Consider the following 12,613-nt stretch of genomic DNA (forward strand, 5'->3'; position numbering starts at 1 on the left):
CACTTAATGAAAGAGTTTATGAGCTCTTTCAGGAAGCCTTCCCTGATTGCTCCAACCCATAATGGCCCCGTATGTCTTAATTCTCACAGCATTTAGTCTGTACCTTTTGTTGCTATTTTAACTATTTTATACATGTGGCTCCTCAGCAAGCTTGTCAGCTCCTCAGGGAAGAAATTATCTCATACACAGTATCCTTCCCACTTTTGCTTAGCATATAGTACATGCTAAATAACTATACAGCAGTCCCCTTATCTACAGGTTCACTTTCCACTGTTTCTGTTACCCTTGGTCAACCATGGTCCAAAAACAGTAAATGGAAAATTCCATAAATAAACATCATAACTTTTAAATTATGTGCCATTCTTAACAGAATGATGAAATCTCCAGCCATCCGGCTGAGGGCTGAGCCTAGGACATGACTCATCCCTTTGTCCAATGTCTCCAAAGTGTACACTGTCCGTGCCCAAGATACTTAGTAGCCATCTCAGTTATCAGATTGACTGTGGAGGTATTGCAGTGCTTGTGTTCAAGCAACCCTTATTTTACTTAATAATGGCCCCAAAGCACAACTGTAGTGATGCTGGCGACTCAGATATTGAAAAACCAGGAAATGCTTCCTTTAAGTAAAAAGGTATGTGTGTGTAGGAAAAAATATAGTATATAGGATTCAGACTATCTGAGATTTCAGGCATCCCTTGGGGGTCTTAGAACTTATCCCCAGCAGATGAGGAGGGACTACTGTACGTTATTTGAGTAAATGAACGCTGCCACTACCCTGCACCCTGATAGGGCCAAAGCAGCTGTTTTGACTGAAGCAGAATTGAAGCCCCTCCTACCAACAGGAACAGCCCCCTGTTTACGGAGCAAAATAAACCTAGTAGAAATAACTATAATGCCCATTTTACAACAATGAAAATAAGACTGAATATTTAAGTGATTTTCCCCAAGGCCACAGCAAGGAAGCAGCAAAGAGCACCTAAAAATAAACATTTGACTTACATGTTTAAGAAGATATGTGTCTTTGGCTTGTAATTGTTCATATCTTTTTTTTTTTAATCCTCACCCTAAGATATATCTATGGACTTGAGAAAGAGAGGAAGGGAAAAAGAAACATCCAAGTGAGAGAGAAACATGATTGGTTGCCTCTTGATCAAACCCAAAACCTGGGTATGTCCCCTTGACTAGGGATTGAACCCAGAAACTTTTCACCTGCCCCCCACCAGAGCTTCATTGTATCTTTTTATTGTTTTAAGTATCTACTTTTTATTGTATTTCCCGGCTCTGCACTCAGTCTGTGTTAACCCAGTAGCAACAACAGGCACATAACAGGTGTGACCAGATCCAGTTACTGCATGAGATGAAGAACCATGATTCAAGAAACCTTGACTTTGGGGGCTAAAGTAGAAAAGTGGGGGCAAAATAGCAGTCATCACTGTAAGTCCTGGCTCTTCTCTAGTGCTTTTTCCCTTTACATTAACTGGCACTTCTGGGCCTCAGTGTCTCTGGCTGTGTCCTGCTCCTGCCCTTGCCATAAGAAGCAAGTTTTAAGTTCCTTGAACTCCTTACAGAATAGCTTTAGAGATAAATGTGGGGTGTAGGGGGAGGAGGGCTGTTAATTTTAGCCCGGGGCTTTCCAGCTGGCACACTATTACCATCTTGAATCACTTCCACACCCGGAACTCTGCCCAGGAGATCCCTCCTCCGGGGGGCTTCCCCATTCCCTGGTTTGGTCTGAGCCACAGTGGTAAGCATTCCAGGAAAACATTTAAGAGAAGCCTGGCTGAGTCACTGGATACACAACTCAGGAGGCAAAGATGGTGTAATGCATAGTGATGAGAGACTCTGGTCCTAGTAGTGTCTGTAATATGTGGCCTCCAAAAACCAAGACAGCAGTATGGCCATTGTTTATACGTCCTGGGTCTATCACTTTGCAATGACTCTATGCTCTACCACTTCCTTGGAGTTTTCCGAGAACCCCCAAGACCCCAGTTCCAGTTTCAGCTCCGAGAGAGAAAAAGGTTAGCATCCATTCCCTGTGGCCTCAAGATACTTCCCGGTTAGTGTGACTATGTGATTTAGTTTGGGGTCATTCTTTTAGGAAAACTCAGAAGACTAAAATGTCTCCTTTCTCCTCTGTCTCTCCCATCTGACTTTCCATGGACAAGAGGGCATTTAGGGAGAGGGAACAGGTGAGGATTTCCAGTGTCCTGCTGGTGTATTTTAATCTATTTAAATTTAGAGAAACAGCAGTCTAATCAGGCAATAATTAATTCCCTCTTCATTAGGGGCCTTCATGTGTTCCTTTTGCATATGGATGAGCTGCAGGGTCACACTGTCCCTTTGCAGACAGCTGCTGAAGGTGATAGAGCTGGGGTGTGCTCTCCAGGCACTTGAGCTCCTTCCCCTTCCCTCCCCCACCCAGGACAAGGACTAGATTCCTGTGGGGAACGAAGGGAAAGGTTACTGACGCTTCTTCTCCTATCCTCCTGGATCCCTCCCTCACTGCCACCAACACTGTCCCCCCACTTCGCCCCCAGTCAGCGCCTCTTCCTGCACCCTCAGCTTCCATCCAGTCCACCACCTGCCCACTGGGGTCTTTTCGGTGGATTGCTTCTGAGCCTTCCTCAGCAGCTTGTTTGCCTTGTACCTCTGCTTTTACTTGGTTCATCACTCCGTGGCCTGGCTCTGTTTCTTTCTTCTGTAGCAGTCTGTCTTTTCTTAGGGAGTCTGATGCCCCGAATGTACACATTGCTCTGGTCCTGAGAAATAAGCCGCCTCCTCCCCACTCACCTTTGTGCACTGCGTGGACTCAGCCATACTTCCCTGAGGACACAGCCAAGCGCTCCAACACCTAAAAACACACATCTACCAACCCATGTACATTCCTACTTTGAGCCGCAAAGGTAAACACATGGAGGCGTCCACAGCCCAGGGCAGCCTTTTCACACATTCCAGGCCCCTCTCCTCCCTGGAGCTCCCCATTTCCAGGGAGCAAGTAGGGCACAGATGGGGGTGGGGGGAGAAATGAGACCTGGGTGGTTACCATGGCAACAGAGCCTAGCAACAGCTGAGAGGCTGATGTGTTCCGTGGGCTTTTGCAGGGCTGTTACAAAAGCCAAACCTAGAATTGAGGGCTCAGAGGTGACTGATCCCAGCTGGGCAGACTGGGTTCCCTCCCTGAAAACATACCCCTTGATTCCACCCCCATACCCTATCAGACCAGGCAGAGTGGGGAAAGCTAGTGAGTGTTAACCACAGAGCTTCCAATGCTGCACAGCTTTTGGGGGCAACCCTGGGTGGGGGCAGGTTAGGGAGCATGGCTGAAAATAAACCAAGCAAGGCAGCCTCTTTCCGCTTGTTCCATTTTTCTCTTCTTTCACCCTCCACCCTCTGTCTGTCTTATCAGCTCTCTCTCTTCTCCCTTTTCTTGCTTGCTCCACTGCCCGTCCTTCTATGGAATTTGCCCTTTTCCTCTGTCTCCTTTCACATGGTCTCTCTTGACCTTCACTGGCAAGTAACAGGCAAGCCACTCTTCCCATTCCTCTAGCTCTGGCTGCTCCTGCTCAGGACCACTTCCTTAGTTTCTCTTCCTTCCATCTAGTCCCCAGGTAAAGTGTCTGAACCCAACTCCAGGTCAGAGCAGCACAGGTCACACTGAGTCTCGAGGGGCTCCTCTGCTCATCCTTCTCTTTCTCCCTCCTGGCTGCCCGTCGCCTCACCTCCTGTCCATTCTACAGGGCTCATAAGACAGAACCAGGGGACTCGGGTATCTTGCAAAGGCTTTATTTGAAAATTTTGAAACTTACATCCCACAAGAATTCAAGATTATCACCACAAGAAGAGATAATACAAAAATATATATCACAGCATAGGAGCCAGGTAAGAGAGGAATAAGGAAGGAAGGTGGAAAAAATTATGAGAAGTAGGGACAAACCTGGGGTGGGGGTGGGGGGCAAAAGGAGTGAGTGGAAGAACAAAAGAGGGGGGGAGGGAGAGATGTTAGGGAGCCCAGGAAGGGGAGGGGTAGGTTGGGAGGTAGAGCTCCCAATGGCCTTGAACCACCTGCCTCCAGTCCCTGCCAACCTCAGTGGAATCAGGAGGCGCTGAGGGAGGCTGGGAAGAGGAAGACTGGCTCAGGGGGCTTTGAATTCCAGAGAGTGACACACATACAGACAGCCAGGACAGATAAGACAAAAGGGACTTAGGAGGAAGGGAAGGGCAAATGGGAGCCCCTTTCTCATGTAGTGCAGCAGGTGACTCCCCAAAACCCATCTCCCGGACAACAGAATTTAGCAGTGGGGTGGGGAAAAGTGTGGGGCCTCACTACCTCCTTTCTTGTGGGGGAGCCCTCAGGGTAATGAGAGCACCCACAGGGTGGGATGATGAGGACAGTGAAAAACATGACACGGAGCGGATGGGACCATGACAGATGAGGGAACGAGGAGCCCCCAGCTCACCTCCCACCGACCTCTGGGCAGCATGCAGGAGCCACAGAAACTAGGTCAGTGGGTGTTCATGAGATAGAGTGAGGGCGTGACCCGCAACATCACAACATGGGGCCAGGACAGACATGTGAGAGGAAATGCTGAAGTCACCCACTGACCACTGAGTGACTGAGATGAGCGTGAACTGCAGGGAGAGGAGAGCGTGAAAAACGTGAAACAAAAGGAAGAATGTGAGGAGTCAGCAGAGGAGCAAGGTGGATGGGGAGCAGGTGCAGAAGACTGGCTGCACAACAGCATCAGTGTGTGCAATGGCCCATGAGGGTGGAGGTGAGTGTGCAAGGCTTTCATGTGAGTGTGCAAGGGTGGGCACGGGGGACCAGAAACCACAAATATGGGAGGTCCCCACCTAAAGGAGGGTGAGCAGGTAGGACTGACTGTGAGGCCAGTGAGTGTTCCAGGGTGGAGGGCAAGGGCAGGGGCCAGGAGCACCTGCGGCCCAGCTCCCACAGCCACCCCACCCTCAGTGGGGCGGTGGCTATGCCGGCCCCTCGGCCTCCTGCTTGGTGGTACCCCAACATTGGTGGGCATCACAGATTCACCAGGGGAATCCTGAGAGGAAGAGGGAAAGGGCACAGTCAGGAAACAAGGGGTAAGCCAGAATCAAGAGGGGAGTCCAAGACAAAGGGAATCAAGGTTAAGAGGGCAGAGCTGGAGTTAAATGGCAGCATGAGAACAGGACACAGATCCACAGAGAGGGGAGAAGGAAGGGTCTCCCCAGAAAGGAGAGGTCCAGGCTCCTTGGGAGGGCCAGGAGCCAGGCTGGGAAGGAAAGCCACAGGCTCTGGGAGGGCCAGGCCTACCTCCTTCCCACCCACCCGGGAAGGAGTACCCCAACCACAGTTCCAGAGACCTAAAGGGCCTCCCCTCCTCACCCTCCCATCTTTTTGCCCTGGCCCTCACCGGTTCAACTGGAAGGCTGGAGCCCCCTTGGGCTGGGGCATCCCAGGCCTGGGTCCCCCTCTGGGCTCCTCATGGTCAGGGGTGGGGGTGGGTGAGTCCCCGAAGGCCCCCAGCACAGTGACCCCGGCTGGGGACAGGTCTGTCAGAGGCTGCTGGCTCTCCTCCTGCCTCAGGGCACCTTGCTGTCCTGAGGGCCTGCGCCGCTTCTGGCTGCGGTCCCAGCTGGTGCACCATAAGGGAAGAGGTTCTTTCATAAATTTAAGAAGCCCCCATCCTGGACCTGCAGGGCTGGTCACCCCCAGCCTCCCTCAGGCACCTCTAACACCCTACAGCAGAGAAACTGGCCTCTAAGACCATGTGTTCATAAAACCACTTCTCCTACCCTGTCTCCCTGGGGCTGTGGAATCTAAACCATCCTCCCAACCTGGTCCAGATCCACAGAACAGTCCTTCCTCCCCACCAACAGGTAGAGTTCCCCAGAATTGCCTTCTCCCCCATGCATATCCAGAAGAACCATTTCTCTCCTCAGCCTGTGCCTTGGCAGGTTTAGTTCTAGTTCAGAGTCAGCTAATGACCTGGATGGACACTTTTGTCTAATGATTCTCTCAGTAAAGTGTGAAGGACTGAGTGACCCATTATTAAATGCATGCAGAGAAAGCTCCAAATTTGCTCCCCCCTTCCCAGGCAGCCCTAAGGAGGGGCTCTACAGACTGGCTCAGTTTTCTGTCTTCCTTCTCTGGAAGAAATGGGGACAAGGGATACCCACCAAAGCCCCTGGTGCACATAAATAATCCCCCGCCTCTCCCATTGTCTTTTTATTTCCCTGGGAGAAGGAATCTGCCCTGGTTTCTCACTGTCTGCCCCAACCCAAATCCTTAACTACCTTTCCCCAAGGTCTTGCTTTAATCAACCACTTCCTATCCCACCCCCAGCAAAACTGATGCCCTTGCTCCTTCCTCCGTCCAGCCAAACATTTAGCCCTTATTGGCCAGCACCGTCCTCTCCCCAGCTTACCAGAACTTGAAGATGATGCCGGTGGCCACGAGAACGATGATGATGGAGATGGTAATTGTGACATAGAGCTGGGGGTCCACACCTGGATGGGGTGGGAAGAAAGTTTCAGGGAGGCTCAAGGTGGAGGAGCCACGAGGCAGTGGGAATGGAGCTGGGTTGCGGGTTCAGTAAGCCTGACGAGGGCTGCCATTGTGAATCCATATTGCCCAGCTCTTTCTAGAGCGCCCCCTTTATCCTGCTCATCAGCTTTACCCAGAATTTTTAGCTCTTTTCCTTCCCAATCCTTCTCCGCTTTCTCAAACCTGGATACATGTGATGAGGAAGGGGCTACAAGGTCAGAGAGAACCTGCTTTTGTAAGGAAACCAGGGGGTGGAAACACCCATCTCTGCCCTGACATCACCCCAAACCACTGGCCCTGTCTCTGTACTCCCGGAGCTGAGCTGTCACCCTGCGTTCCTTTCACCCATGGTGTCCCTCTGCATGGACTCCTACTCTGTTTTCCAAGTTCAGTTCAAATGTCAATTCTTGAAAAGTGTCCTGAGCCCCAGGCAAAAGTTTCTCCCCTCATTTTTCTTAAAAACATGCTGTGCATGCCTCTAGTAATGCACTTATTACACTGACATCCCCAAGTATTTACACATCTGCCTTCGCCCATGGGCCTGAGCTTGGGGGCTAGAGGCATCCTCATCCCTGCCTCCCACGCCAGCACAACATTTGTGGAAGGAGCTTACAGACAAGGCCTCTCTTGCTGCTCTTTGAGTCTTCAACCAGCCTCCCCACCCTCACATCCCTACCAGCCTCTCCCACTCCCACTCACCTTCCCCACGGCCCCCGAATATGAATGGCCCCAGGGTGGCAGGTGTCTCTCTAAGGATGATCCCATCTCCATCACCCCGCATGGAGTCTGAATTGGGGTGCGGGGTAGCCAGCCCATGGGGGGCTGCAAAACCATAGTCCAGGGGCAGAAATCCAGGATTGGCAGAGTTGGGGTCCCCCCCATCCTCTCGAGAAACTGTAGGGCCCCACACAATAGCCCAGGGGTACTGGGATGAGGGTGGCCCCTCTTCAAAGCCTGATGGGGTAGCCGGGGGAGCCGTGCCCGGCAGGACTTGCCGCCTAGATCTTGGGACCCGAGGGGATCGGCTTGGTGGCGGTGCACGCTCCCACACACACACATGGCGTGGGGCAGAGGGGCCTCCTCGGGCACATGGGGGACGTGCTGGGGCTGGTGGGGTTCGAGGGGAGGAGGAGCCTTGAGCAGGTGGTGGGAGGGGCAGCAACAGCAGTGGCCAGAGAGGGAGGAGATGGGACAGCAGCAGTGCAGGCCTGCAAAAAGGGAGAAAAAGAGGGTGAGACAGAAGCCCATCTTGGGCCTATGTGTGGGAAGGACAGGCTCATACCAGAGATCCCCGGCTGCCTCTCTCCAGGTCTCTCTGCAAAAGCAGGTGGGCCTTGGGAAGACAGCCTCATTTTCTGTCTTCCTAGTGTCTAGCCCTTGGGATGGTGGGCCCTTGGTGGGCCTAGGGAGGAAAGGGCCAAGGCCTCAGGGAAGGTGGCCTCCAAGCTCCCGCTGCTGTGCCGAACTTACCACATCCTGGACTCCATGTTCGAGATCTTCCTCAGCTGTGACCCAGATTTCCAGCCTTTACTGGGAGAGAGAAGGGGTTGTCACGTCCCCACCCTCCCTGCCCTGGGTACCTTCCCAGCTCATTCATCACCAGTTCTACCCCATCTCCCCTCCCAGGCTGCTGGCTGCCAGCTATGCTGCTGCCACTCAGGATTCACTGCTGCTGAGCATCCTCGGGGTGGGGGTGGGGGTGGGAGGGACTCCCAGAGTGGCTCCCTGTCTAGACCCCAGCCCCTCTCCACCACTCCCCAGGTCACTGTTAGCTCCCCACCCCAGGGTCTCCTCTCACTTCTCAGGCTTCCTTCTCACTTCCGCTGCCCACAGCTCCAAGCTTTTCTTGAATCTTAATTTAGAGCAAAGAACCTTGTGATTCCTTGTGTACCTACCGCTAGGGAGGGAATCTGAAAGTGGGGGAGGGAAGAGGAAGTCAATCTGAGAGAGTGAGTCTGTGAATGTGTGTGTGGTGTGTGCGCAGTGGAAGCACCCAGCCTGCCCACCCCACTTGTAGTCCCAGACATTTCTCTCATGATTGGCCCCAGGGATCTGCATCTTTAGGAGAAGGGGAAGAGGAGATGGAGGGATGGAAGGAGAGAGACAGAGAAAGAGAGAGGTGAGTGGGAGAATATAATATATAATTTTTGCCAATTTTTTAAAAAAGATTTTATTTATTTACTTTTAGAGAGAGAGAGAGAAAGGGAGGGAGAAAGAGAGGGAGAGAAACATCAGTGCGTGAGAGATAGCACGCCCCCAACTGGGGACCTGGCCTATAACCCAGGCATGTGCCCTGACTGGGAATTGAACTGGTGACCTTTTGGTTCATAGGCCAGCACTCAGTCCGGCGAGCCACACCAGCCAGGGCTAATTTTTGCTCAACATTGAATCATCCTAATGCATAGGTGCCCTCTGAAGGGAGACAGAAATGGGGAGAGACCACCTCCTTAAATGTAGCTCTCCTGGGGAAAGAATCCTGGGAGAATCAGGATGGTTAGTTTTGAAAGAGGAAGGACATGTTTTCAGGGTCGAGGGTTCTGGGTGGGGGACAGTCTCCCCAGAGTGAATGAGGATATGATACCCTGCGTCCTCTGGATTCTGGGTCTAAACCTGTACATTAAGTACTCTCCGAGAATAACGGGAATAGGATCGTAAAGTCTGAGGAAGGGAATGGGGAAGTGGGCAGTGGGGACAGATGTGAAGGGTCCGTGAAAGGCCCAGAAAGGGAGGGTGGGGTTGCGAGTGAAAAGGGAGGAGAAGGGTGAAGAGGAAGCCAGCGTAGAGCACAGGGCGAGGGGCGAGGGGCGGTCGTGCGTCCTGAAAGAGAACAGAAGACGGGTGGGCACAGGAGACTGGAAGCGTGGAGGACGCTGAAGGGAGAACAGGATGAATTAAAAAGGTCGGGGAGGGAAACAGGGGGTGAAGGGGGTCACAGGAGCAGGGGAAGAAGGGGGAAGGGCAGGAGAGGAAGGAAAAGGTCCAGGCAGGAAGGGCAGAGGAGACCGCGGCAGGGGGAGGAAGGAAGGGGTGGAGAAGAGCAGGGCCGGGGAGAAAGAGGATGGGAAAGGAGAGAGCCTCAAACCGTGGGCAACACGAGGAGACGAAGGGATGGGACTGAAGCCTGGAACAGCAAAGATGGAGGAGTTGGGAATTGTTTCTCTCGATGTGAAGGGATGTGGAGCTGCGGGGGGAGACAGGGATAGGGGCCTGGTGGGAAGAAGGGAGAGAGGCACGCGAAGGGAACGGAGCTGGAGGGAGGGCGTGTGGGAGCGAAGCAGTGAAGCGGAGACGGGCTCACGGGGACCTCTGTGGCCGGCTGACTCCAGGACCCCCTTGCCCCTCCGCCTTGTGCATCACCCCTTCCCCCTGACGTCAACTCCAGTCTCCGGACCCGAACCCCCTTTAGCTGCCCCTGCCAGGAAGCCCGCAGTCCCCAGGCTGGCGCGCCACCCCCTCCCTCTCCTCGCGCCTCACGGACCTGTTGTGCGCAGGAGAGGAGCGGGGGGTGGGGCGGGAACCTTGGGGTGGGGGTTCCCGGCCCCATCTCCGGCGTGGCCCCAGCCCACCCGTCTCACGAGCTCGTGCTCCCCGCACAGGGCTGGACAGCAGCGGGCGTGGGGGAGAAGCCGAGGATCAGGAGGTCGGGGAAGAGAAAGAGGACCGGGAGATCGGGGGAGAAAACGAGGACCGGGAGGTCGGCGAAGGGATTCGGAGGGAGGGAGCACCCACAGCAGAGACCAGGAACCCGAAGCGGGAGGATGCCCGGAGCCTAAGCCGAAGGCAGGATGGAGGCAGCCGCGGGCACGGCGACCACTGCGCTGGGAGGGCAGGATGGAGCTGGGAGCGAAGGAGGGATGGAGAGCACGGCAGGGAAGGAGCACCGCTGGGCTGGAGGCTGGAGCTCGGGTGAGGGACCGCGCGGGGAGAGGCGGGGGCGAAAGACTCGGAGGCGAAACACTCGGAGTCCGGAAGGGCAGGGCCGGGCCCCCTCGGGTGGGGTCGTGGGGGTCCCTTTCACTCACCTGCAAGCCTGGCGCGGCGGCGGCGCGGCAGCTGCGGGCGCTCAGGGAGGAGCGGGGCTGGGGGGTCGCGGGAGCAGGTGGGGCGCGGGGCATGGTCGGGGGGGTGGCCGGCAGCGGGGTGCTGGAGAGGGTGGGGGGCGGGCGCCTGGGGCGCGGGGCGGCGGCGACGGTGGCGGCGGCGGCGGCGGCGGCGGGAGATGCTCCTCTCGGCTCGGCTCGGCTCGGCTCGGCTCGCGCTGCGCTCGGCTCGGCGGGGCTCGGCGCGGCACCTCCGAGCGCTCGGTCTCCGCCTCTCCCCCTCCCGCCGGTAGGCCACACGGTTTAACCCTCCCGCTGCCGCACCACGGGAGGCGTGCTCAGCGGTGTCCCAGGTGGAAGGTTGGAGAGGGCGGCGGAGGGCGAGCGACCGTCCGATTCCCCCGCGTCTGGATGGCGGGCTTCTCCGCCCTGGCACCCCAACGCCATGGACACCCATGGTTACCTCAGGTAGTTTCTGAGACTCTGTGTCCCCAACTCTGCCTCACTCCCGGTGGAGAGTGAGGAGTGGGGAGCAGGGTGGGGGCGGCAGCGAAGACCTCGCACCAACCTCGGATTGTCCCCGTAACTGGATCCCCCATTCCACTCTGACCCTGCTACGAGGCGTTGTCTCCAAAGCAACCCGACTGTCTTTAAAATAAGTAGTTCAAGTCGCATCACTCAGTTTGTCTAGCACTCAGGTATCCAGACTCCTTACTGTGACTGACGAGGCCCTACGTGACCTAGCCCCTAAGTAACTCTCCGATTTCTTTTCCTAACCCTTATGCCCCAGCTACGCTCTGCCGGATCTATGTTTCTAGAACCAGAGGAGCTGAACCGGCCACGAGGTCTTTGCACTTGACGTTCCCTGTGCCTGGACCCTTTTCCCCTGGCTTTTACCGATGACTCACTCTTTTCATTAATATTTCACTCAGATCCAATGTCACCTTTTAGGAGGCCTTCGCCAGCCTCACTATCAAACATAGCTTCCCCCGCCCCTACGCTCACCCCGTCCCACCCCAGTCATCTCTGTCACAGCCCGTTTTATTTGGGTTGCACTTCTAGGGCGCCATACTCTCCTCGTTTCCTTCCGACCTCACTAGCTTTTCCTTCTCAGTCTTTTCCTGCTCGACCTCTAAATGTTTGAGCTCCCGAGGACTTGGTCCTTGGCCCTCTCGTCTTTCCACCTTCTCTGTCCAGTGATGTCATCCAGTCCCAGGGCTTAAACACTGTGCAAATGTCAGAGAGTCCTAAATTTATATGCAGAGCTCCAGACTCATTTATCCAACAGCCTTCTTGACATCTCCACTTGGATGCCTAATAGCCATGCGAAGTTAATGCAGCTGAAATGCATGTCTTGAATTCTCTCCTGGCCAATTCATTTCTCTCCCAGTATTCCCCATCCCACTTGTTCAGGCTAAAAACCTAGGAAACGTCCTTCTTCCCTTTCCCTTTCCTTACTAATTCCCATCCTGTGTCTAATTCACGAGCAAGTCCCAGGAGCTCTGCCTCCAAAACATATCCCGAATCCATCCACTTCTCTCCAACTCTGTTGCTCGCATCCTCTCCAGATGAGAGGCGATGGCTGGAATAGTGCACCAGCTTCCCAGCTGTTCCCTCGATCCCGCCCTTGCCCTTTACAAACTCATCTTCAGAATGCTCCTTCCTGCTTAAAATATGTGAGTGCCTTTTCATTGTACTTGGAATAAATCTGAACTCTTTGTTGGGAGAGGCCTTTCAACTTGTATTCCTCCTCAGTGTTCAAACAATGTTCCTGCCAGATTGGACGGCTTGATGTTCCAGAACACCCAAAATCATTCTCTTAGCACCCCTGCACTTCTGATTCCCTGTTTCTGGAAGCTTTTGTGCCCCCTTCAGTCTCACTTTTACTAGGTTGGCTCCTTCTTCTCACCAAACCACCCACTCTATTTCATCAATATGTTTCCTTCCTCCCAACTCATCTCACTCTCTGAAATGATCTTGTTTACTGTTTATTGTCTGTCCCCCCACCCCATATATACTACAAAGATCTCATTTG

At 54.1% G+C, this 12,613-nt stretch overlaps 1 protein-coding gene across 1 annotated transcript; it reads right to left on the reverse strand.

The window, feature by feature from the left end:
- Positions 1–3,786: 3,786 nt before the first annotated feature.
- On the reverse strand, positions 3,787–10,623 carry LOC123810652 (PILR alpha associated neural protein). The gene is made up of 6 exons (XM_045826541.1): positions 10,561–10,623; positions 8,009–8,068; positions 7,238–7,746; positions 6,420–6,501; positions 5,406–5,627; positions 3,787–5,054 (listed from the first exon to the last, which is right to left on the reverse strand). The coding sequence occupies exons 2-6, from the start codon at positions 8,023–8,025 to the stop codon at positions 5,033–5,035; spliced, it is 852 nt and encodes a 283-aa protein (XP_045682497.1). The 5' UTR covers positions 8,026–8,068; positions 10,561–10,623; the 3' UTR covers positions 3,787–5,032.
- Positions 10,624–12,613: the final 1,990 nt, after the last annotated feature.

This window comes from Phyllostomus hastatus, unplaced genomic scaffold (assembly GCF_019186645.2).
Source record: "Phyllostomus hastatus isolate PE091 unplaced genomic scaffold, TTU_PhHast_1.1 phas_scaffold_755, whole genome shotgun sequence".
Taxonomy (NCBI): Eukaryota; Metazoa; Chordata; class Mammalia; order Chiroptera; family Phyllostomidae; genus Phyllostomus; species Phyllostomus hastatus.